Source organism: Apostichopus japonicus, chromosome 17 (genome assembly GCF_037975245.1).
Source record: "Apostichopus japonicus isolate 1M-3 chromosome 17, ASM3797524v1, whole genome shotgun sequence".
Lineage (NCBI taxonomy): Eukaryota > Metazoa > Echinodermata > Holothuroidea > Aspidochirotida > Stichopodidae > Apostichopus > Apostichopus japonicus.
The window spans coordinates 14,901,659-14,927,680 of NC_092577.1; the positions used below are offsets into that span (position 1 = coordinate 14,901,659).

At 39.3% G+C, this 26,022-nt stretch overlaps 1 protein-coding gene and 1 long non-coding RNA gene across 3 annotated transcripts; one reads left to right on the forward strand and one right to left on the reverse strand.

The window, feature by feature from the left end:
- The first annotated feature begins 7,362 nt into the window (after positions 1–7,362).
- Positions 7,363–19,113, forward strand: LOC139984889 (NADH:(hydroxy)cinnamate reductase subunit CrdA-like). Of its 2 annotated transcripts, XM_071999014.1 has the most exons (5): positions 7,363–7,530; positions 14,663–14,671; positions 14,802–14,951; positions 15,563–15,799; positions 17,024–19,113. In XM_071999014.1, the coding sequence occupies exons 3-5, from the start codon at positions 14,819–14,821 to the stop codon at positions 17,254–17,256; spliced, it is 603 nt and encodes a 200-aa protein (XP_071855115.1). In that variant the 5' UTR covers positions 7,363–7,530; positions 14,663–14,671; positions 14,802–14,818; the 3' UTR covers positions 17,257–19,113. The 2 variants fall into 2 exon arrangements, with proteins under 2 accessions (XP_071855115.1, XP_071855114.1); XM_071999013.1 differs by lacking the exon at positions 14,663–14,671 and having other exon boundaries at positions 14,789–14,951.
- Positions 19,114–20,375: 1,262 nt separating this feature from the next.
- On the reverse strand, positions 20,376–24,075 carry LOC139984891 (uncharacterized). The gene is made up of 2 exons (XR_011799221.1): positions 23,217–24,075; positions 20,376–23,112 (listed from the first exon to the last, which is right to left on the reverse strand). It is a non-coding gene; the product is annotated as an uncharacterized lncRNA (long non-coding RNA).
- Positions 24,076–26,022: the final 1,947 nt, after the last annotated feature.

Here is a 26,022-nt window from a genome sequence, read left to right on the forward strand (position 1 = left end):
ATGGTTAAACTTTTGAGTACCGATTGATCTCGATTCGGCTTTTCTGGACGAAGCAAGTTCGGCCATTTCCGGTGGGTTGTAGATAAGCGACTGAGTTTCAGCCTGGGTATAGTGAAATACCGCCACTCCTACGTGTACTGCAGTAAACCCAGGATTTTATTTGTTACCACGCGACGTTACTAAGGTGAAGGAAGGTTGTATTTATCATTGATGTCATATCTTTCTGTTGAGTTGACTTTTAGACAACACGAATCTGATGGTCGACTTTAGACAATAACCTGCGAACAAATCGAACAACGTAGATAAGATAACTGCTATAAAATTGAGTGCATATTTATCATTTATTCGTCGTTTTGTGTATACATATTCTCAACGTTGATCTTTGGGTAACGTAGGCCTATGAGAGTATTGGCCTAACTATTAAATATGTATTTGTCTTCTACATGTCCTGCAATTAGTAGAATCCGTTAACACGTTTAAGATTGACGCTTACACTTCACAATATAAACAATAAGATAACAGTATCACGTAACATTGTTTACTAAGTCTGAAATTTTAATAAGTTACAGGAATTGCTAGAAAAAAATGGTCAGTGGAGATAATATGATATATGTTATAATCTTTTTGGAATCATAACCGGGAGTCTTGAGTTGTTGAAAATAAGATAAACGATCGAGGATTGACATCATGTATTTTATTTTGTGTATATATTTGATTTTGAATAACGGAAGTACAATTACATTTATCGTTGTTATTGTTGGTAAATTATAGCTTCTGACTTGAGCTGTTACTACTTATACAGCCGCCTATCCTACTAGCCTTACATACGTGCAATTATAGCCACTAAACACAACAGATCTATAGTTTTAAAAGGACTATAGTCAAGTAGAGCGAAAGGAAACATAGTGACGATACCAAAATCCAGTTACTAAGTATTGGTCTCCACTACCTGTATCACTATGGCAACACAGGTGATCGCAATACTTCTTACCTACTGTCAGTGTACAGGAATGGTCGCCCCTGAGCACGCAAAGATGTCTTTAAGAAAGTATCGCTGCTAGTCGTGAAACTGTCTTCATTTTAGCATAGTTCTGGAAGATGTTGAATTCCTCATGGTTGATCTAAAAGCTGAGTGACCCACGATATACGATATTGTTTCAGATGGTAGCCGGGCTCTGTCTATAATGTGCTTAAATGGTGCCAAAAATAATTACGACATATAAAATGAGTTTGTTTTAACTGGAGAAATGATAACCGTGCTGTTACAGTTGAAACATTTCGTCGACGTTACCATTAACAGACACACTGTATAATACCGAACAGGAAATACGCACGCCTCATTTGTGACGTCACACTGAGGCGTTTTCATTCAAACGCATCGTTTAGTATGCACTCTAGGTGGTAGCGCAGGACTCCTGCAAAACCACTAAACCAACCCATGCGCGCTGTCTCACGCGCATCTTTCCCTACAAAACCACTAACCCAATTAAAATGTTGAATAGCGCCGCAGGCACTACAACCTTCTCTCTGAAACCGAGCACTTTGCGCGCTTTTCCCGAGCATATTTCACTAAGAGTGTTGAATAAAGAAAATGCTTTTTGGTTCGAGGACGATTTAAAATATACTATATATAATAATACTAGTACGAGTTTAATACATTTCTTTTTCAAATGTCTGGTGAATGTGGGTTTTGGAGGTATAAACAAATTCCTAATTTGTATTGCTGTATTACGAAGACCGAATTTCCCTATGTTACTATGGTAAAAATTGCAATGAGCGTTGTCGGCTTGTCTTGTGTGATGGTTATGTAAGACTCTGTTACTACATAGAGGGTCATTCAAAGTGACTGGCAGTAATCCGTTTTCGTACAGATGACGGGCAGCTCTAGGATGATAGTGGGGGTTTTTCTGGAAAGAGATCTTGATGTTTATATTGCCCTAGTCTTGTTAAAGGCATTGAAGACTCGCCCCAAATCGTGCTCTGAAAAAGTTAACTTTCCGTTGCTTGCAAGTGAAGTTTTCTTCTTGTCGCTGCAAAATGCAGAAAATAATTAAATTTGATACTTTGTTATCTTTTATCTAGCCATGAGATGTCCATTGCTGCTACGTACACTGTGTTGTGGGTATTGACCGTATAGCTATAGGTATTGACTGTACACTATAGTGTCTAATTACCAACGGTAGCAAGCTATGTGTGTATTTTTTGGGATCGATGGTGGTGTCTAACACTTCTGTTATACCTCATTCGAAACTAGGTCAGATTACCGGCATGAGACGTTTCTTTGTGCGCGAGTCTTCACACCCTTTAAGACCCTTGTATGAACAGGGAGTTGTTATGGAACAACTCACTGGTATGAACAGCCTAGTGTACCTTTCTTATTCACAAAGCTATGTTCCTGTATCTATATTTGCTGTACTGCCCAGAGAACGCCCGCGGCAAAGCTTTCGATTGATACCTTAGGACAGATCCTTGGACAATTAAAATACAATGGGCAAGCACATAGGCAGAAACGGACTCTGAGGCATGTACAGTTTGCACGCGAGAAAAAGAGTATTACAAACGATTTGGCCAAGACTAATAATGCCCATACAATACAGCCTTCTAGAGGGTGTAATGAGGCTGAGAAAAATAAACTAAAAAAAAAGTAATAGAGTAGGCCTATTCTTGGTACGATTTGGAGAATTGATGTATTTATAAATTGTTGTTAGATTGTATAATCAGTTGGTTAGGCCTCATCCTGAGTTTGCTAGTCAGGCTTGAATTCGTACCTTTCTAAAGACAAGCAAACTTTGAAGAAAGTTCAAAGATATAGGTTAATATAGGTTAATTTACTCACTGAAAGACATTTCACGAGGGGCCAGGCGCGTAGCCAAGGGGGGCGAAGGGGACGACGGCCCCCACCCTTGAGCATAGTTTTTGTATTTTTTTATGATATCGCTAGTAATTTCAAAATAAATAATGCTTAGATGCAACTTACCAGGCCTGATAAGTGCCATTTCCAGCGATCTGGGAGGCATTTTCGGGCAAGATTTTCGTGTACGCTTCGCGCCAACTTATAGTGGCGCTATATACGGTTAAGTTGTTGGCCTACAAACTTCGCCTCTCCGGCCTTGGCAAATTCCTCGCTAAGCCCCTGTGAGGGGCTTCGGATTCTCAATCTCACCACCCTGGATGTTAGATGGTTGCGAAGGAATTTATTTCAGGCTTAGTACAAGATTGCACATGCATGGTATTGCTAACTAAACATTTAAAGACTTGTTTTCAAGTTCTTCGAAGGGTAGTAGGATCACTGCAGGTCAATTGTCTGCACACAGTTTTGAAGTGGATTCAAATGTTCGTATGAGAACTACTGCTCTTCTCAGAGTGTTGTAAATGATGGCACACTTTGCCTGAGTCGGCGGTTGTCCTAAGTTCCAAAAGTGTTAATGAATTTGGATGGTTATTGAGGCATGAGGGATCATTACACTTATTGTAATCAGTCAGTATAGCCTATGCTAATATAAATTGCCCCTGATGCAGTACCCTGCAGTTGAAATCAACATATACTGTACCAAGAGAATCCAAGAGACTGACTTCGGTCAGCTTGAGGGCTTGCGGCTTTGATAAGCCAACTTATGATGGCTTCTTCACGAGTTCCGGATCTAAAATACAAACATACATACATACATATGTAGAAAGAACAAACCCAGTGCCATATATCTGCTTGCCTAGAGCTGTCAAACAAATGTAAAAAAAAATTCAAGCCAACCCCAAACCATGTTTGCGTGAATACGGACTCTCCTTTGGCGGCTCATTTACAGTAGGCTGCACCAATCCTTTAGTGCTACGCCACCTCAGGCCCCCAGCCCCAGACAATATTAAACGGTTCAATTTTGACCGTATAACCGGTTAATTCGTTTATTGTAAACCCATTAATTCTTTGCGTTTGGGTGAATACGGACTCTCCTTTGGCGGCTCATTTACAGTAGGCTGCACCAATCCTTTAGTGCTACGCCACCTCAGGCCCCCAGCCCCAGATAAAATTAAACGGTTCAATTTTGACCGTTTAACCGGTTAATTCGTTTATTGTAAACCCATTAATTCTTTGCGTTTGGGTGAATATGGACTCTCCTTTGGCGGCTCATTTACAGTAGGCTGCACCATTCCTTTAGTGCTACGCCACCTCAGGCCCCCAGCCCCAGACAATATTAAACGGTTCAATTTTGACCGTATAACCGGTTAATTCGTTTATTGTAAACCCATTAATTCTTTGGACAGTTAACCGGCTATTCAGAAACCGATGATTACCTCGCCTCCACCGCCCCCTCCCGCCCGCCCCCGATTTTTTTTTTTTTTTTTCGCCCTAGCATATGAAGATATCTCAAATTTTGATCATGTACTTATCGTGTATATCGTGTAGCTTATAGTAATACATAGTAAATTACATGGTCATTTCGTCTCCACCCACCCCCCCCCCTCCCCTCCTCGTGGATCGAATAGTGTCACACCCCTTATATTCGTATTCTATAGCAAACTGCATGCAGGGGCGGCGATTTGTTTCAAATATTGGGGGGGACATTTGCTTTGGTGCAGGCGAATTACTATCTAAGCGGAGCGCCACCATTGGTTGGCGCGCAGCGTACAAGAAAATTTTTGGTTTTGATAGCCCCCAGATCACCGGAAATGGCACTTCTCGGGCTTGAAAATGACCAACCAGATGTACACTTTTCGCCTGAGAACCAAGCTTTTCCCTATAGTTTTTTTTTCATTCATAACCTTTTTCAAGATTGTCACCAGTCACACATCATGTTCGACCTCATCACATCTCCTGTGGATCATTGCTTTTGTAGGTAATTCTACGTAACGCCCCACAATACCCGTCAGCCCCATTTTTCAAGGTTTTAAGCCCATTATTTGTTCAGAATTTGAATCATAAATTCAATTCAAAACATACCCATAATGTTGCACAAATTTTCATCTATGGACAACCAATATAGAAAAACCCCCTTCAACCCCTAACAGATCGGTAAAAATTGCACGAGTAGAGGGAAGTATGATAAAGAATGTTGGTCAACGAATTTTCGAAAATTCAGACACAGTTAATTTACTGGTGTACAATTATTAAAACCTCTTATAACGGCTACTATAAAACTTTGATATCATAAAAAAAATATGCTCGAGGGGGCGGTCTACACCCTTCGCCCCCCCCCCCCCCCCATCTTGTAGGAAACAGGCCAAATGGAAACCCAGTGAACCCATAGCGATGTGGATCATATATATGATTGTACGTACTTTTACTCATACACAAGAGATGTACAGACATGATAATAATCATGAGTGACAACATGCTATACGGTCACAGGTCACAGAAACGACGACGAAGAGTCATTTACCTCATGCAGCATGTGTTGGATGAAGTTTTAGCCACCGCCAAATATGATTTGGATAAATAATCTCACGCATTATTTTCTATTTATAGTCACACAAAAACATTATGCCACCAAATATTGGGGGGATAATAGTTACTATTAGATACTACCGTATATTCCCCACCTAAAATATTGGGGGAACATGTCCCCCTGCCCCCCCATATATATATATATATATATATATATATATATATATATATATATATATATATATATATATATATATATATATATATATATATATATATATATATATATATATATATATATATATATATATATATATATATATATATATATATACATATATTCAAAGTATCTCTTTCGAGATCCGGCTTTAGGAATCACAAATGATTTTCGAGTTGGATAGCATCATGTTTGATCTCTAGAGTAGGGCAAAATATGTCACCAAAAACAGAACTAGTATTGTTCGATATAGGTGACAAACGCCTACAGTGGAATTACGATCTTCCTTACCGGTTTCGAACCTCTGGACATACAATCAGCGTCCATAGCCTAGTGGTTAGGGTGTCCGCGTACAGAGCGGGAGGCCCGTGGTTCGAATCCCGGTGGAGGCTGAAAGTTTTTTCACTGTTCTTGATTTTCCAACTCATTACGATTTTCATTTATATATATATATATATATATATATATATATTTGTCACCTGTTCGATACAGGTGACAAACGCCTACAGTGGAATTACGATCTCCCTTACCGGTTTCGAACCTCTGGACATACAATCAGCGTCCATAGCCTAGTGGTTAGGGTGTCCGCGTACAGAGCGGAAGGCCCGTGGTTCGAATCCCGGTGGAGGCTGAAAGTTTTTTCACTGTTCTTGATTTTCCAACTCATTACGATTTTCATTTATATATATTCATTTGCCTTTGTCGTTTACCTCCATTGCATTAACATAAAGTCTGTTCAAAGTATCTCTTTCGAGATCCGGCTTTAGGAATCACAAATGATTTCGAGTTGGTCAGAATCATGTTTGATCTCTAGAGTAAGGCAAAATATGTCACCAAAAACAGAACTAGTATTGTTCGATACAGGTGACAAACGCCTACAGTGGAATTACGATCTCCCTTACCGGTTTCGAACCTCTGGACATACAATCAGCGTCCATAGCCTAGTGGTTAGGGTGTCCGCGTACAGAGCGGAAGGCCCGTGGTTCGAATCCCGGTGGAGGCTGAAAGTTTTTTCACTGTTCTTGATTTTCCAACTCATTACGATTTTCATTTATATATATATATATATATATATATATATATATATATATATATATATATATATTTAAATCATGGGGGGCGGGGGGACATGTCCCCCCAATATTTTAGGTGGGGAATATACGGTAGTATCTAATAGTAACTAATATCCCCCCAATATTTGGTGGCATAATTTTTTTTTTTTTTAAATATGTTTGCTACAGCCCTATTTTCCTCGGCAAACCAAATTTCATTACGGATGCGGTCCGTCTAGCTATCCATTTCGCAAAAAAAAAGTAAAAACTACTTTCGGTCATATATGGTAACAAATTGTGACACGGTTAGACAGGCGCCTTGCGAGGGATGTGCCAAGGGAGGGGCGAAGCTTGTAGGCAAACTATCTAAGCGTAGCGCCACCATAAGTTGGCGCGAAGCGCAAAAGAAAATTTCTAGCGATATCATAAAAAAAATACAAACAATATGCTAAAAAAAAAACTATGCCACCAAATATTGGGGGGATATTAGATACTATATCCCCCCACCTAAAATATTGGGGGGACATGTCCCCCCCCGTCCCCCCCATGATCGCCGCCCATGACTGCATGTATTTGTACCCGGCTTAGTTCTTTCATTCCGCTTTCATTCACTGGAATGCGAAGCATGCATACACAATGACTAAGCATTTTTACCTGCAGCAATTTGGCTTACACGAGTAATGGTCACAATGACGAAGTAAATTGCCCATCGTTTTAAAAACATAAATTGACTTTGCCAGAGTACAGGAGATACAGTTAGTGCACACATGTGTTCAGAAGCCACAGAACAGAATAAAGCCAAGCTGTTTAAAGAAGCCACCGGAGATCAGAGTTATTGTGAATGCAACACCTGATTGTTAACGGCATATATCACTTCATTAGGGGTAAGTATTAATTATCTGTTATTGCTTGCTTACTTATATGCAATACATGTTAGTCATTTCCAATATATAGAAGTTGGTTACTTTGCATACAGCGGCCCTAGCCATACTCAGTCGGATCATGGAGCTTATAAACGAAACTCCATGCTCTTACTAATACTAGCTATACACATAAGATACCAGGCCTGGAATATTAATTCATACTATCAGGTTTGCAGGAAATTGATGTGCAAATACAAAGAAGGAAAAAAAAGGTCATAAACCAGGGTTCCAGCCAGCATTCTTGTTGAACCAGGCAGATCTAAGAATAGATGACTATAAACTCCAAGCTCGCAGGGTCATCGGCAACCAGGTTTGGTGTCAAGGGACCTGCCTTAGGGCCCTTAGTGGGGTCCAGGAGCAAATCCCCTGGTGGGGGGCCAGGGGCTCTTTTGGAAGCAGTCAAACCACCTGAAATTCATTCTTTTTTCTTTGAGCACTATTTCATTAATGTTCAAATATTTTGCAATTTACTATACCTACTTAGTAATATATGGCTACAGTGTAAAGAACAGACAATGAAGGAAAAAATACTTACCATTGGATTCAAGTCAAAGTTACTGTACATGTGGTATTTTGTTATTATGTGATGAAATTGCAACTGTTACGGTATTAGGCCATGGTGATTGACAAAATTGACCAGCACATATACCATGTAGCCTATGCCTAAAAGTTGGAAATGCATAGTTTTCATTTATAGTCCAATATAGGGCTTTTCAAACTTCCACTTTGTTGAGTCAAAATCTGATGAACAGTGTTCCAATTGCAAATGGGTGATGAGCAGGATTATAACAATTCACCCATATACAGTATGTGAACAAATGATAGGCTGCCATAACCTTACAAATTGTACAAATGTTCTGATTGCTTGTTCACTGATTTCACTAATGATAGTAACCAGCTACTGAAGAAAAGGATGAAACCTTGGCCACTTGCATAAAGTTATTGGCTCCTTGTAGAGTATTGTTTTCTTCTTGCAAGGAAATGAACATTTAGTTTTTTTATTTTCTCAATATACATACAATGTAGTTGAATATACATGTATGCTATTATACAATAAATATAATTTGAAATGTACAAAGAGAATGTAAGTGGTTTAAAAGCCCTTAATAGGCTTAACAAGTAGATCCAATCCCCCAAAGGAAATAGAAAGAAAGAAAATAAGTTGACATTAGTGAATTAATACACAAGATCAAATGATTTGAAACAGCAAAACTCCATGTAAAGCATTATTAACTTTGTGCAGCCCTATGTAGTTAAGGCCCTATATTGAATTTATACCTGTGATGATAGCAAAATCACTGAATGGATCAGCACTTGCCATCTATGTCATGCTGAGTGGCAACAACCACAATCCATGACCGTTGTGTACTGTACATGTTAACCTCTCATTTTTATCTCCATGACTACACGTAGAGGGGCACATGATAAGTCCGTACATAACAAAAGTTGTCCAGTCACGTGCATATGTGTACTTGAATTGTATTGCGTCATTGAATAAATTATGTTCATCCCGGAGCAGCCTCTATGTCTATGCTTATTTCATGGCTCTCTAATGATGCAAAAGGGGGGGGGGGGGGGGTTGTAATTCTGTGATTAAACACAGAATGACAGACTCATACTGTACAGTATGTTGTTAAATTAAGGGAAGTGAATTGTAATACCACTAGTAGCTTGATTGAATTAGGAAAAAGGAAATCATGCATGTGTCTACACTTTAGTAATAAACAGAGATTTACTCTTAAGACCTGCTATATGTCAGGGCCCCTGGTATAGGGTGGCTGAGCTGGCTGGTTGGACACGGCACAAAATAACATTTTTGCGGTAGGCGATTTCAATGCCAGTGCATATTGTAGGGTATAACTTCTTACTCCGTCCCTCACCCTTTTTCGGGGTCCCTTTCTGGAGGGGCCCTCATCCTTTTCCAGGATGGCCCTCCGATTTACTGTACTCTGCTGGAAGAATGTGGCATATCAGTTTTGCTGAATCCCAGTGCTCAGCTGTTATTAATGATGCCACAACCTGCAACTTTGTGCATAGTGTCATTCTATGTCAGTATTTCTTAATCTGTGGTGCATAGCAGGACTCCAGGGGAGAGGGAGGGGTGTGGGGTAATTGGAGAGCTACAGTACAGTAAAGGCATTTCACAACAAATTCTTGTGCAGAGCATTCACCCACAATGCTGGCAAGGTTTGTTTCCAAATGTTAAGGGGTGCAAGTAGTAGGAAAGGTGCAAGAATTGCTGGCACAACCTATAGTACAGTAGCTGTGTACAGCTGTTAAGGTGATTGTAATATAACACAGCTGTAATATAACACAGATGGTATTCTTGAATGACTAGACAGTTTTCATTCTTGGCGTCAGTCTTTAAATGTGAATGAAAAATTACGTAAAGTATACTCTGTTCACATTGTCCAAACCCTCCCCTTCAAAAATATTTATTTTACTTTTACATATACAGTAGCTTTGTAAAGTCTGCATACAAGCAGACTGCAGTCCACTTAAAATATGACAATAAAATAAGAAAGGAAGGAAAATTGAACAAAACAATAATTTACAGTGCTTCAGTAAACACTGCTCGTTCTTGTGCACACTTGTAAACAGTTTGCAGAATTCAATTAATATTTGGGTAATTTTGAAGCATGTACTGTACACACAATGACTAAGCATTTTTGGTTTTGCTAGAAGTAAAGGAAACTATACAGTCAGTTTGGCGTAAATGTGTGTGTGTGTGGGTATGTGACACTGTCTCAGATATGGAATGATGTATGTTCGTCATAGTTGCTATGAAGATGTATTATAGTTAGGTGTACCCTATCATTATTGGTGCTGACCCTATGAATATTAATGAGGTTATGGTGTCAAACGTAACAATTTTTACATTGCAATAAATCTGCAACCTTAAGTTAATTGGATTCAAGCCAAACTTGGTGTACAGTTGTCGGTTGTCGGTAATAGCTGGTACACGTAGGCCATCAGGCCCACAAAATTCAGGGCCCACTAATTGGTCTGGTGGGCCTATAACATAATTTTTGGGGGGCAAATATATTTTTGAGTCACTTTGTTTGGGCCAATTATTTTTGGGGGCAAATATATTTTTGAGCCAGTTTGTTAGGGCCAATTAATTTTGGGACCATTTAGACCTGTGCAAAATTTGATCGAGCCCATTTTAATGGGGGGGGGGTGCTAAAATTTTAAAATTGCAATAACTCCACATCCTTAAAGCAGATTGGAATACAGTTGTTGGTTAATGGCTGGAACATGTGGGCATAAATAATATGGTATTGGGTGATGAAATACAACACTTTCATATTCCACTAAGCAAGGAACCGTAGTGCCGATTGGGCTCATGTTGATTCCTTGCCTATGACATAAGGGATGTAGCATGTGATGGTGTGTATATGTCTGAGTGTGCGTGGGTATAGGACGCCCTAGCTCATTTATCATAACTTACCATTTGGACATAGCTTGCATGGAAAGGTCAAAGGTCGGTTGAGATCACCAGTGGCTAAAAAATATGAAACCTTGTAAGAGGTAATTAGTGAACATAGTGTTGGTGAATGTTATAACTGGTTGCTATGTCTCCATCAACTAGACACTTTCAGAGCTGTTTTGTAAGAAGTCAAAGGTCGTTTGAGGTCAGTGAGGAGTAGCATTTGAAATCCTTGTACAGTAAACTAGATAACTCAATAATTCTACTTAAATTGATGAATCTCATACATTATTGTGTGTACAGTACATACTGTACTGTAGGTGCCACTCAGTAAGTTCTTGGCTACTTTCATTACTGAGGAAGCTCAAAGGTCATTTGAGGTCAATACATCTATTTCAAAGTCTGAAATCCTTGTAAACATGATAAATCCAAAAGTAAAGTTGGCATGTGGTTGCCAAAATATGTCACAGTGCATAAACAATGCTGTAATTTCCATTCCATATAATAACAATTGTTGAAGGTACTGTAATAGGGAATGGTGGCAGAGCGCATTTAGGTGAAGAAAATGTCCATATGTAGCTACTGCATCTGTGTTACTGTATCTAGCATACAGTGCTATTAAGAAGGCTGTTCTCCCTGGATATGGGAACATCTTAGCATAAAAATTATTGTGGGAAATCCTCATCATGTGTAGTATCTGTTCACTTTCGAGGGGAATGGTGATGCACACCTGACGATGATCACACAGTCACAGTCCCAATGCAAGGGGACTACTTGGGTTGAGAGCGTATCAGTCGTTCGGTAGTTTGGTTTTCGTGCCCAGGTTCTTTCTTGGGCGATTTTTCTTAAAAAGTATCTCTGATCTTATACTAGGTTCTCACTTAATTCTTGGACAATTCAAATTTGCTCTGAGTCAGCTGGTGGTCGAGTGTTCTACTGTAGATAGTAAAGCAGTCTAGAAATTTTGCACAGCCTGCTAAGTTATGTAGTAGGGAAATGCTTTCAAAATGCCATCCTATTGTTTGCCCTGGAAACTATTCTGTTTTGTTATGTAAAATTATCAAGTATCATTGTATTGAGTTAAAGAATAGTGTGTTTCTACAGATAGTTGGTGAGTTGCAACTTGTAAACTGTTCTTCAGAGAGAAAGGTTGAGTGAGAAATCAGTGTAAGACAGAACACAACATGTAAAAGGACTGAGTAAAAGTTGTCTGTACACTGGGAGGTGAAAGTTGTGGATGGCTGTAAAACTATTTACAAAATTGATTTGTTTAATCTTGCAGACAATCTGTCCAGGCATTCAGGACCTCTTTCTGTATATTTCTCTCAACACTTAACACTTGACACAACTATGTATAGTAACCATAAACTGTATAAATATTTGCTAGAAATGCTACATTAACATGCTGTCAGTGTTTGAAAAATTAAGGTTAGTAGTACTAGTTACGTGTTCAATTGAATTAGAATGTTCATCTATCTTGGAATTAAACTTTTGACAAAATTGTAGTTATAACTGTTCTCTGGGCAGAAGAATTCCAGTATTTCCACTGAATGGAAATTTATTCCATGAATACAGTACGTTGACAAACATACTGGAATTGCCCCGTTTGGCATTCCATAGTTTACTTCCTATTAACTGATCATCCTTTTTTGGTTCCTTGCTAAAAGCAAAGGAACCTATGTATTCATGTTGGCGTGTGTGTGTGTGTGTGTGTGTGTGTGACGCTTAAGCTTGTATGCACGATAACTCAACAAGGGATTGACTGATCATGATCAAACTTGGTGGGTGGGTGGCCCATAGTGAGTAGATGAACCCTATTGTTTTTGGTGCCCACAAAGGTCATCAAAGGTCAGTTATGGTCCAAAAACCCAAAATACTAAAACTGCAATAACTCCCAGTGCCAATGTGCGACAAGGTTGATATTTTGGGACAAGTTGTGAACTGGTTAGGGAAACATTTTGAAACTTAACGGTCATGTGATCTGAGGTCACCAAAGGTCAATTAATGTTAAAAAACTAGTTTTTTTGCGATCACTTGAGAACGAATTGTCCGTTAGGGTTGGGAGTTGCTTCAGTGTAATCCAATTGTCAACCCACATCTGGGTGACCCTTGACCTCAATTTGACCTCTGGTGACCTTTTCATGTTTTGGGGATTTTTACAGTTTCGATGCTATTTTCAGATGTCAAAGGTACCTTTCGATCATAAATATCGATAGGTTGACCCCCGTGTGACCTTTGTGTGCGAACTTATAAGGGGTCAAAGTTTTCGGTCGGAGTTAGGATGGCTGTACAGACTTATCGTGTTGATTTTTGGAATCAGCAGATCAAACTACATTTGAAACCAAGGTCAAAAGGTCAAAGGTCACATTAGAAAAAATGTGCTTAGTTTGGGAGAAAACGGGCGAAAAAGAAAATGTTTGGTTTTGATGCTAGATTTGGATATCAAAGGTACCTTCCGATCAAAAATGTCAATGGGTTGACACCCGGGTGACCTTTGTGTGTAAAGTTATACAAGGTCAAAGTTAATTTTCAGACATTTAATGCAATAACTCCCAGGGCCAAGGTGTAACAAGGTTGATATTTTGGGACAAGCTGCAAATGGTATAGAGGAATATTTTCAAACTTAATGGTCATGTGATCCGAGGTCATCAAAGGTCAATTAATGTTAAAAAACTAGTATTTTGGGTGAGAAAATGGGCAAAGAAAAAAATGTTTGAATTTTTACAGTTTTGATGCTATATTCACGTCTCACCAATCAAAAATGTCAATAGGTTTACCCCAGGTGACCTTTGTGTGTGAAGTTATATGAGGTCAAAGTAAATTTTCAGGCATTTAGTGCAATAATTCCCAGTTCCAAGGTGTGACACGGTTGATATTTTGGGACAAGTTGCAAATGGTATAGGGGAATATTTTCAAACTTAACGGTCATGTGATCCGAGGTCACCAAAGGTCAATTAATGATAAAATAGTATTTTTGAGATAACTTGAGAACGAATTGTCCGTTAGGGTTGGGAGTTGCTTCAATGCAATCCAATTGTCGACCCGCATCTGGGTGACCCTTGACCTCAATTTGACCTATGGTGACCTTTTCATGTTTTGGGGATTTTTACAGTTTCGATGCTATTTTCAGATGTCAAAGGTACCTTCTGATCATAAATGTCAATGGGTTGACCCCCGTGTGACCTTCGTGTGCGGAGTTATACAAGGTCAAAGTTAATTTTCAGACATTTAATGCAATAACTCTCAGTCCCAAGGTGTGACACGGTTGATATTTTGGGACAAGTTGCTAATGGTATAGGGGAATATTTTCAAAATTAACGGTCATGTGATCCGAGGTCACCAAAGGTCAATTAATGATAAAAAAACTAGTATTTTTGTGATAACTTGAGAACGAACTGTCCGTTAAGGTTGGGAGTTGCTTCAATGTAATCCAGTTGTCGACCCGCAATTGATATCAGGGCTTAGCATTACTTTGGCAACAAAAGTTTGTGAGCATAAATTACTGTTGTTGTATTAGGGCTTTGTTTGAAATTTCCCTATGAATGGAACTAATGAAGAGCAGCAAGGAACCATGAAATGTTTTCATTCTGGTTTTAGTCAGGCTCTCCAGTTATACACTGAATAACTCAACATGTTTCTATCTTCCCTCCAACCCTACTTTAGATCCCTGACAACCAATCTCAACAACCATGTCTTCCAATTCATCCACTCTGAAGATGATCCTCTCCAGTTATGTCACTGAATAACTCAACATACTGTATTTCTATCTTCTCTCCAACCCTACTGTAGATCCCTGACAATTAACCAATCTCAACAACCATGTCTTCCAACTCATCCGCTCTGAAGATGATCCTCTTTCTAGGGACGTACCGAGAGAACCGTGTCGGTATTCGGGTCGCCAACTTCATGAAGAAGCAGATGGAAGCTAGAGGATATGAGGTTTTATTCTTTGGTAATTATGTAATTTAAAAACTAATCTGAATTATTAATTTTAATATACAGTATAATCTGGTACGGCATCTGTAGAGAAATTAAGCACTTGGATATGATCAAGATGCATGTACCAATTGAAAGATACAGGACATGCAGGGATGTGCTCAGGAATATTTGAGTGCCGGGCAGATTGTGCGGTAGTGTGATCCACACCCTGGGAGAGGGATCTCATGGGTGGGGTACCCCCTCCCCACTGGACAAATTTGCACATGAAGTATGCTTGGTGGTGCTATTTTTCCTATTCTGTGCCATGTATTCTCCCAGATTTTGGTTATGGTAAAATTTGTTAAATTATCATCAAAAAAGTGCCGGGCGGAAATGTTTAAAGTATTGTTTGTGCTGGGCGGCATTCAGAACTGCTGGGAGCAGCCGCCTGGTGCCGCCCAGTGTGAGCACGTCTCTGGACGTGTCAAAAGCAAGAGTATTTTGGACACAGTACAGTACCTTACCATATTTTGTTTAGTATTTTACAGAAGGCGAAATGTTTAATGAAATGTTAAATCGTACCTGTAATGTGTCATATGTATAAACCATTCCTTGTTTCTCAGACTTCCTCCTATCTTCAATCAGATGCTGAAAATATGGAGTTCCCAATCCTGAAGAAACCGGTACATTTCTACAAAGATTCCAACGATCTCCCTAAGGATCTAAAGACTGCTGCCAGTCAGATCAAAGACGCAGATGCGTACGTCATGGTAACCGGAGAATACAACCATTCCATCCCTCCAGGATTGGCCAACATGCTCAACTACTTCCCGGGCTCTATTTATAGTTATAAACCTTCGGGAATTGTCTGCTACTCTCCAGGTAAATAGCTGTACTGTTTGCATACCGACTCCTCTCATGAATACCTGTCTTAGATCAAATAAATGGCATTGTTTTCCCATCACATTCACACCAGTTCAATTGGATTATAGATTCTGTACACTAATAACTGAGCCATTCAGTCCTTAGTTCATGGCTATTACCTTAAATAACCCTATTGTCACCACAGTACCTTGCATAAACAATGGATAAGGCCCAAGATTCATTATATTAAACCTGAAAAGCAGTAGAGACTGTTTATCAAGAGAAAGTGGATTTTCTAAATTTCTTTCTGAAAGCAAAAAGGATTCATGAGGGTGGCATGTATATATGTGTATGTTTGTGTATATATGTGTATGTTTGTGTACTACTGTATGTATGTATGCTTGTGTATGTTACACCCCATCTTAAACATGACAACTGCAATAGTATAGCTTGGATTCACTTCATACCTACATACAGTACAGTAGTGTATAGAATGACCTTAATAGTGAGTACATGAAGCATGTTGTATTTTGTGGAAATCAAAGGTCAACAGGTCTGAAGACCATGCAAGCATGTTAACTGAATTTAACTTTATACGTGGAATGTACAGTAAATCACTTGAAATAGACCGCAAGAACCCTGCTGTTGCTTGTTAGATCTTAATAATCATGTTACAGTAGTTCAACAGAGGTCAATGTTTTAAACTTTGTAAACATCACAACTCCATAATTAAATGTTATTAGACAACCGGACAAAATCCATTTATATATAAATTAATCACTGTGTTGGTGTGCATGGTAAACTGTGTATTTATGTTGTCCATTTTTTGCAGTATGCATAATAATGTTTGATTTTTAACTCCCTGACTGGAGCGGTAAGACTATACACTGTTACAAAGCTTTACTCGGGAGAGGTACGTGTGTTGATGATCACTGAACCAAAGTTAACGCAGCAAGCTCTGAACTAGTCTTGATGCTGTTAGTTTGATAAGGATGAATACATCTCAGACCAAAATGTGAATTTGTAGCCTCCAGGAGAAATCTTTGAGGGTAGGGGGTTGGGGGGGGATGGGGGAGGGAGGGAGGTTGGGAATTAATGTGTTTGTATTGAGTCAAGTACAAAGGAGATTGACACTGGCTACCACATTAAACGTCCATTCTGAAATGACCTTTGACATCTCACAGTATTGTGTATGGATGATGGACCTGTTCAGTCACACATGCCTTTCCGTTCTATTCTCAGGGATTTACGGCGGGATGCGGGCCGCCATCCAGCTCCGCTCGCTCACAGCTGAGATCGGTTGCCTCAGCGTCTCAAACATCTTCGGTATCCCCCAAGTTCACAAAGCCATCGACGAGGAGGGGAACCCCATCGACGATCACATGGAGAAGGGCGCCAAGAAGATGTTGGACCAACTGGAATGGCACGCCACCGCCATGAAGAACCACAGAGCCGCCGTCGGGGTCCCCAAGTAGATTCCATACCTGGCCAGTCTTGTGTGTAGAGAACAGTAATCTTATAGTTTTCATTGGGTATCAGTTATTCATCTTTATGTAGTCCAGTAGTCTTCTCAGGGTGGATTTCCTCTGGGCATCTCATTTATAGAGTATGTCATACATAATATTGGTAGTTTGGTATAAAGTTGTTCTTAGGCATAGTGCCTTTAAGTTAGAAGTGCCTATCACTGAATCATCTCGAGAAAAGTTGTCAAGGCGCTAGTGGTGGCACTCATAGTTTCAAGCCAATTGTACGCTGATTTGAGGGTTGCCTTTATTTAGTCTCCTTTGAAGTCTGGTTCCTTTGGTGTCCACCAACAGTAAGGTTGGATAGTTTACCTCCGAGTTGAAAACCATGGAATTTAGACACCAGCTCACACAGGATTGCCTGAAAGGTCGACTGGCCCATTGGTGATTGGTTTCAGGTATAAAATAGAATACCATTGCACCGGTCAATCCATTAAAAGTTCCACTATCACACCATCAACTGCCCTGTGTCAAGCTTAAATAGCAAATCTGTATTGTTTCCTAAATTGAAGTTAACCTTTTCTAGAGAACTTGCCAGGTTTATACCAATTAAATTGCAAAATGTTGAAGAGAGTTGAAAGTAGAATACAACTTGGTTTGGGGAAACTGCTCTAAGATAAAAAAAAAAAAAACAGCTTAGACAGTTGATAAAGGAATATCTGAATAAATGGTCCCACGCAGTCTTTCAAACATTAGCGGGTTTATATTTTATGAGAAAGTCGCAAACAGAATCGTTAAGGAAAATTATGAAGGAATTGTTAATATGCACTTTTTTGGGGGTTCAGTGTTAATGTCAGGGCTACAGTGTACACCTCGCACCTGATGACACCAGCAATGTAAGGTTAGGCTTTGTTAGGAGACAACTATATTGTTGATTACATTTACGTAGCTTAAAAAAGTATGAAAAACTTGCCTGGCCATTTCTGATTTGCCACGATACAGATTATTATGCACCATAACAAGAGACTTAAAAAGAATTAAGGAGACAATATAATAATTTGGTACTTACTATTTGACATGCAAGAGAGTAAAACAAAAATTGATGTGAGGTTCTGGAGAAAATAATGAAGACTCGTGAAGAAAGACAGATGGATTTGAATAATATCCACACTTGTACATTACTGGTCACTAGATGTATTTTAAACTTGTGCAATGGCTGAAAAGATTTAGCAGTGGGTTGCTGTCATCAGAAATATTAAAAAGAAGCTTTTATTCTATAAACCTGGCAGGTTAGGATAAATATTGAACATGCACACAAGGATGCAACCACGTATACTTCTGGAGGCTTTAGCTCCCCAGGTATGGAATCAGGGGATTCATTAACTCCTACCCCCCCCCCCCTCCCCAACCTCCCTCCACTGGCAGACGGAATGTATAACATTTATGTCAAGTTACAACCTAAACAGTGGAAAAAATTGTAAAAATGTTTCAGAAGTGCAAAACATTGCACCATTTTTGCATCTACTGTATGCACCCTCCACATTAAAACCACCTTCCATGGAAGACATAACATCATAGCACCCTCACCTTTAAACCCCCATCCATGGACAACTTACATGTTAGCACCCTCACCTTCAACCCCCCCCCCCCCATGGACGACGTAACATCTAAGCACCCTGCCCCAGTAAAGAATCGTGGTTGTTATGGATTTGGTTTGTTACGATCATGAACTGATTTAAAACTCTAGAATGCAAAAACAAAGATTTCTAATAAAATTTATCCTCCAGGCCATTTTGGCCTGTCAAGAGTGGAGTAGTGGACGTAAACTTTGTGCCATATATGTTGCCTTACATAAATAACTCATTCTTAGGAAAATCTAAGCAAAGAAAACAACATTGTTGGAACCTCTTCTTCAAATATAATCCGAGTGAGACTCGATGACCTTCAAAAGGATTACAACGAAAAAAGAAAGATAAAATGTCCCTGGAGGACTGCAAAGAGTACTGTGGTCGTCTTGATGGTTTTATCTAGGCTTTGGGGGGAGGGGGAGAAGAGGGGTGGATAGTTGAAGAGGAGAGGGAGGGGCAGAGGAGACATATATATTCATGTATAAACATCATGTAGTATTACCAAATGGATGTGAGTTTTGGGAGTGAGGGATGGGTTGAAGGGGGTGAAGGGGGGAGGTAGAGGGTTGGTTGTTTTGAAGGGATCCAAACTTCAGTGATGGTTCTTGTAGCCTTCTACTACGTAGTAAATATCACATTGTAGCTCTATTGTGTTTTATCATTTCATTGATAAGTATAAAGGTTAATGTACAAAAAGATTTGCTGACAATGTGACATGTGTTTCATAAAAGCATATATAAAGAAAAATGCAAGTTTTTTCTTTGGCCTATGCACAAACACTCAAACCATATACATTTACCTTGTTAAATCTTATTTATCTCATGTTGCTTTCACAGAAGCTCTGGGTTTACTTTAGCAGAAAGATAGCTTACAAGCCTTGCAATTCTTTCCTCCTGAATCAATGAGGACTAGAATTTTTTGATAATAATCATTCACAGTCCTGTGTAAGTCTCAACAACCAATAGAGTAATATTAATTAATGTGATATTTGCAGAGCATTTTGTAATAATAATCATATTTTTGTCTGAGGAGAATTAATTTTGCTCTTTTGTAACAGGACATGTGTAAGTTTCAACAACTAATAGAGTAATATTAATGTGATATTTGCAGAGCATTTTGTAATACAATAATTGTATTTTTGTCTGAGGAGAATTAACTTTGCTCTTTTGTAACAGGACACTGAAGAGATCAAATGGAAAGTTAAGTTGAAGTCTTCTCTGAAATGACTTGAATAATTTGTGTGAATTTGAAAACAGAAACAGTGACTTAGCTCACACCAAAGAATAAATTTGCTTGACCATGGTGGTGGGGTCAGGTAAGTGGAACAGTTTGGAATATCTGCTCATAACTTTGCTTGACCATGGGGGTCTGGTAAGTGGAACAGTTTGGAATGTTGCTCATAACTTTTCTTGACCATGGGGGTCGAGTAAGTGGAACAGTTTGGCATGTTGCTCTGAAAAGTTAGCAGGACATCAATAAATATCCATTCCAGTTTTTCTGTAAGTATCTGGAAAACATAAAGTGTATTCTACCCATGAAATTGTGATGGTAATTTTTTCAACTCTTGGCAAAGAGTTAACATTCTTGAATTTTTCAGGTTTACTGCAGTCTTCTTTGATTCTGACATTCAAAATTGTACAAGTTTTCCTTTTATCGCAAAGAAATAAGGGCATTTATTAGATGGATTTATAGGGTGAGGGAGGGGATTTGTGCAATGTATTTACATCCTGTCTACACCCATCTCCCTCTCCCCCCCCCCTTCAGTCCCACACACACCAACACACCCTTTTGGTCACCTGCATATGTCCTGCTAACAGTAATGACACCTTCATTGACACACATTTGACCAGCAGTCAAAGTACTACTATAAAGATAAGGTTTAACAATTTTGACATGCTCATGTCAACATTTTTGATAAGATTCAGCTTTTTGTTCAGTCATGATATTGCAAGAATAAATTATGTCAAAATTATATGAAAATTGTGTAAAGTCTGATTTAAAGAGCAATCATCTTCTCATTTTGTGATTTTAATTATATTCATATTTGTGGAAAGAACTCTAGAATTAGTTGCCCTAAGTATTGGCTAAAGTGCTGTGTAGCATTTTCTCTTACTCATACAAAAGGAAATGCCACCATCATGAATGATGAAAGAGCTACTTCAATGTGATATTAATTTATGGAAGTTTTGGAAAAGAAGAATATTGAACTCTAATAATACAGTTGGAATGCTTGCTTTTTAAGCTGTTAACCTGTTTGGTATTTAGAGTTACATCAAAATCCAACTTTATCTGTAGGGTATGATCAGGCGCGTAGCCAGGAATTTGCCAAGGGGGAGGCAAACCTGTAGGCAAACTATCAGAGCCCTAGACTCGGCATGCAAACTATCTACGCGAAGCGCCACCATGGTTGGCGAGAGGCGCACAAGAAAATTTTGGCTGAAAATGCCTCTCAGATCGCTGGAAATGGCACTTCCCAGGCCTTGTAAGTTGCATCTAAGGCTTATTCTAAGCTTGAAATTACTAGCGATATCATAAAAACATACAACAAAAATATGCTCAAGGGGAGGCGGTTGCCCTCTTCGCCCCCCCCCCTTGGCTATGCGCCTGGCTATGATTTCCCTGTGAATTACAAATTTCAGCTGAATTCCCTGGATGATGTCATTCACTCTGTTTTTGCCAGATGCATTAAAGAACAAAAATACAACTATATTTATATCTTTGTCAAAAAAAATTCTATGAGGATGTATGTGGTTTCGAACAAATGATGCAGATGTTTACAGCCTGTCTATTCAGCAATCGACTTCAGCTACCGGAATATCGCTATAAATGTCTAAGGAGTCTGGAGTGAACTCGGACTTGTGCTGACTGTTCAATCAGTGTGGTTCCATGCCTTATTTTCAATGCCAACCTTTTAAGAAAACAAGGGTTGAAGTATTAGAATTTCTTAATCAGGGATTTAATTACAAATGGATGCTCTAATTATGAGTCCACTGTATTACAATAAGAAAGTGTCATGGCTTTGATAAATTATTCTCAAATAAAATATTTAGGGGTGACTAAAAAATAAAAGCAATAACATATGAGTAAAATATATTTGTGTTACTCTTTATTTCTTGTCCTTAAATTATATTCTGTAACAGCACTGAAAATAGCATGAATACAAATGATTTCCCCTACAAACTGTACTTTGTTTCACCCTTCCCCTCCCACACCCACCATGCAAGATGAAAAAGAAAGCATACCATGTTAAATGCAATCTTGACTGACACTGAAAAGCAACATCTCAAATACTGAATATGTTTCTCCAGTCACTGTAACATTAAGTAATATTAAGTGATATTAAGTAAACATTTCAAAGGGTGTGAAGACTCGCGCACAAAGAAATGTCTCATGCCGGTAATCTGACCTGGTTTCGAATGAGGTGTAACAGAAGTGTTAGATACCACCATCGATCCCAGAAAATACACACACAGCTTGCTACTGTCGGTAATTAGACACCAGTGTATAGTCAGTACATACAGCTGCGGTCAATACCCACAGCACAGTGTACAAACGATACAGCGATGGACATCTCAGGTCCAGCTAAAGATAAGGTATCACGTTTCATTACTGTCTGCATTTTGTTGCGACAAAAGGAAAACTTCACTTGTAAGCAATGGAAAGTTAACTTTATCACAGGGCGGCACACGGTTTGGGGCGAGTCTTCAACGCCTTTAAGTAAACATTTTAAGAACTTTGCTCTGCATTCAGCATTGACTCTGACTGACAGGAGCACAAACACCACTTTTTGAGAAACTTTGGTAACATGGAGGAGGATGCTGTTGCTGTGATGCAAAATGGGGGTTTATTTTGCAACTTTTGAGACAATGTTGCAGAATATTTTGACTGCTTCTAAGGCGGTACTATGCATACAAGCTATAAACTGTACGCTACCTAGTACTTTTTGTAATCTTCTGTCATTGAACTTTCACCAAAGGTCACTGGCATCAACACTTCTTTCCAATACTCTGAGATTGACTGAGCAAGCAATCAATGCTTTACTGTACATGATATTAATGATCAAGGACTGTAATTGGTACCAGTATTGTTACACACAGTCTTAGTAAGCTTGATGTTCAGTATCCTTGGAGAACGCACAACAAACCTCAATAGCATGATGTACAGTAATGGTATCCCTGGAGAACTCACAACATACCTCAATAGCTTGATGTACAATATCCATGGAGAACTCATGACATACCTCTATAGAGCTCTTGATGTACAATGTCCATGGAGAACTCAAGACATACAGTACCTCAATAGTTTGATGTACAGTACAATATCCATGGAGAACTCACAACATACCTCAAGTTAGCTATGTATGCTCCTGGTTTAAAGGCTATGTACTCTACTGAGTTGGCTGTAGGCCTATACTCCTCCTGGTGAGCTAACACACTTCTTGTGAGCTGGTTTTGCCTCTGCTGAGCAAGATTTATCACTGCTGAAATTACTATACACCTCAATTTACTACGTACAGTAGCTATGCTTCTGGTTAGGCTACTACTTTGCTGAACTGGTTGTAAAGTGTAAATCCCTCATGGTGAAATAATACACCTCTTGTGAGCTGAGTTCGCCTCTGCTGAGCAAGATTTATCACTGCTGAACTTACTACTGTATATACCTCAACTTAGCTATGCTCCAGGTTTACGTAGCTATATATGTACTCTGCTGAGTTGGCTGTAGGCCTATACTTCTCCTGGTGAGCTAACACACCTCTAGTGAGCTGGTTTTGCCTCTGCTGAGCAAGATGTATCACTGTATACACCTTAATTTACTAGGTACAGTAGCTACAGTATGCTTCTGGTTAGGCTACAACTCTGCTGAACTGGTTGTAAAGTGTAAACCCCTCATTGTGAGCTAATTTAATATACCTCTTGTGAGCTGAGTTTGCCTCTGCTGAGCAATATTTATCACTGTGCACTGCTGAACTTACTATACACCTCAATTTATTATCGATGCTTCTGGTTAGGCTACAACTCTGCTGAACTGGTTGTAAAACTGGGTAAACCCCTCATGGTTAGCTAATACACAGGTCTTTTGTGAGCTGAGTTTGCCCCGGCTGAGCAAGATGCAGCCCTGTTGAGCTGGCCATAGTACTGATGAGGTAATTAAATCATCTCTGATGAGTATAGTATATGCCTGGAGCACACTAGTAGCCATGGTAAGCTTTAACTGCTGTTGCTACTTCTACTGCCTCTAGGATGTGCACCCACAATGTTACTCACAACTGACGTTGTTGTTGCTCGCTTTGTACTCTGAGAGGCCCTGTTGGTACTGGAGGCATCATTTGGGTGTTGGTCACGTTTCAGCATGGACATAATTTCCGGTGCCCAAGGGAAGAGTCTAACCACTGCTATAAGGAGAAGTATCCATAGAGGTATAAAAACATAAAATATGTCCAGCACTATGTCTATATATTGCAGTTTCACACACAGCATCAGCTCGAATGATATTTTCATGGCTAATCCAAAGATGAAGACGCCTAAATTAAACACCACCGATCTCAGACTCGCGTCCCTGTCTCTGCCGTTTCGGACGTGAGTGACCAGACGGAAAATGAGTAGAGCTAAAAATATGACATCAAATATCCACATCGGCAGGAAGACGAGAAACCAGTTCCAATCGGTCTTCCTGTCCAGCTTGACCGCCAGCATTATGAAGAAGAACAAAGCAAACAAACAAGAACACACAATTCTGTAGCTGAGAGGCATCTTGGCTGATTGTGAGCGAGAGCTCTGTCACATCATGCGGTACCTGAAATGGAAATTGAGTAAATTAATGATTCCGCTCTAGGAAAGTATATATAGATATATCTTACTGCAATGTTAGCTTTCATTTTTGTCATTGCAACAGAAACGCACCAGTAAGAAAAAGAACATTGAACCAGTAATGCTGTCGTGGCTGTTACAGTGTTAGTTCAATTGTAATAGATTACTTTTTGCTGTAGACATAGTAAAATTGGTAACTTAATGTTACTCACGCTAGAGGCTAGAGCAAAAATGCTGTTAAGTAGGGGCGGTTTATGAGGATCACTCTGCATTTGGTCATTGGTTTTGTTATATATACAGTATATGTAAATCATGCTATCAACTACTGTACTGCATTTATTTAATTTGCATACTAGGTAGATGGGAAAGCCACAGCTAAGGTTTAATGCAGATGATCCTATTGTTAAAGATAATTATACATACTGTATGATACTGGGTAGATAGAAAGTCACAGTCAGTTCTTAACCAGATTGCCCTATTGTTAATGAAAAGAATACAGTGCACTAGCAGGGATATGTGACTTAAACTACATGAATTATGTCAGTAGAGCATACACTACCATAGTGTGAAGTTGTGTTTTTCTTGAGTTGTCTCTACAGTTTTTATCTCGGAGTAATTATAGAATACAGGGCCACTCGATGATACTATCTGAGCATCCGGATGCGCGGATGCTCAGTCTCACCCCAGTACGTATGTGAGTAAAAAATGTCAAAGTCCCAGTTCTTTCTTTTTGAGTGGATGCGCGGATGCGTGGATGCGGAGTCAAAAATTTCCTAAGTCCTTTTAAGAACGACACACTATTGATGTGGAATATCTTCGTACATACGGGACTTTCAGTATTGGAAATACGTGATGGTATATGTCGAAACTTTTCGACCCGGGGTGGATGCGCGGATGCCCGGATGCGGAGTCAAAATGAAATACGTGATGGTATATGGGGAAACTTTCGAAAATTATTTAAGTCCATTATGGGGAAACCTTCGAAAATTATCTAAGTCCTTTCCTTGTACTCCCGGGGTGGATGCGCGGATGCGGAGTCAAAATAAAATACGTAATGGAATTTTAGAGGGCGCCATACGTGTACGGACATGTACAGACACACCGCGCATCCGCGCATCCGGATGCTGGGAAGAGTTAATGAATGGCCCTGTATTCTATAATTGTACCTTTATCTCTAGATTACGGGTGATGTCGGCAATGTTTGATAAATTTCTGCCATTTTAAAGTTGAATGTAAGATTTCAAGTCTTTTTTTGAGTTCCATGGGTTACAATACTAATACTATATCCAGTCGTCCCAATCTTTATCAAAGAAATAAATACTCCATCCGACATGGAGTAATGG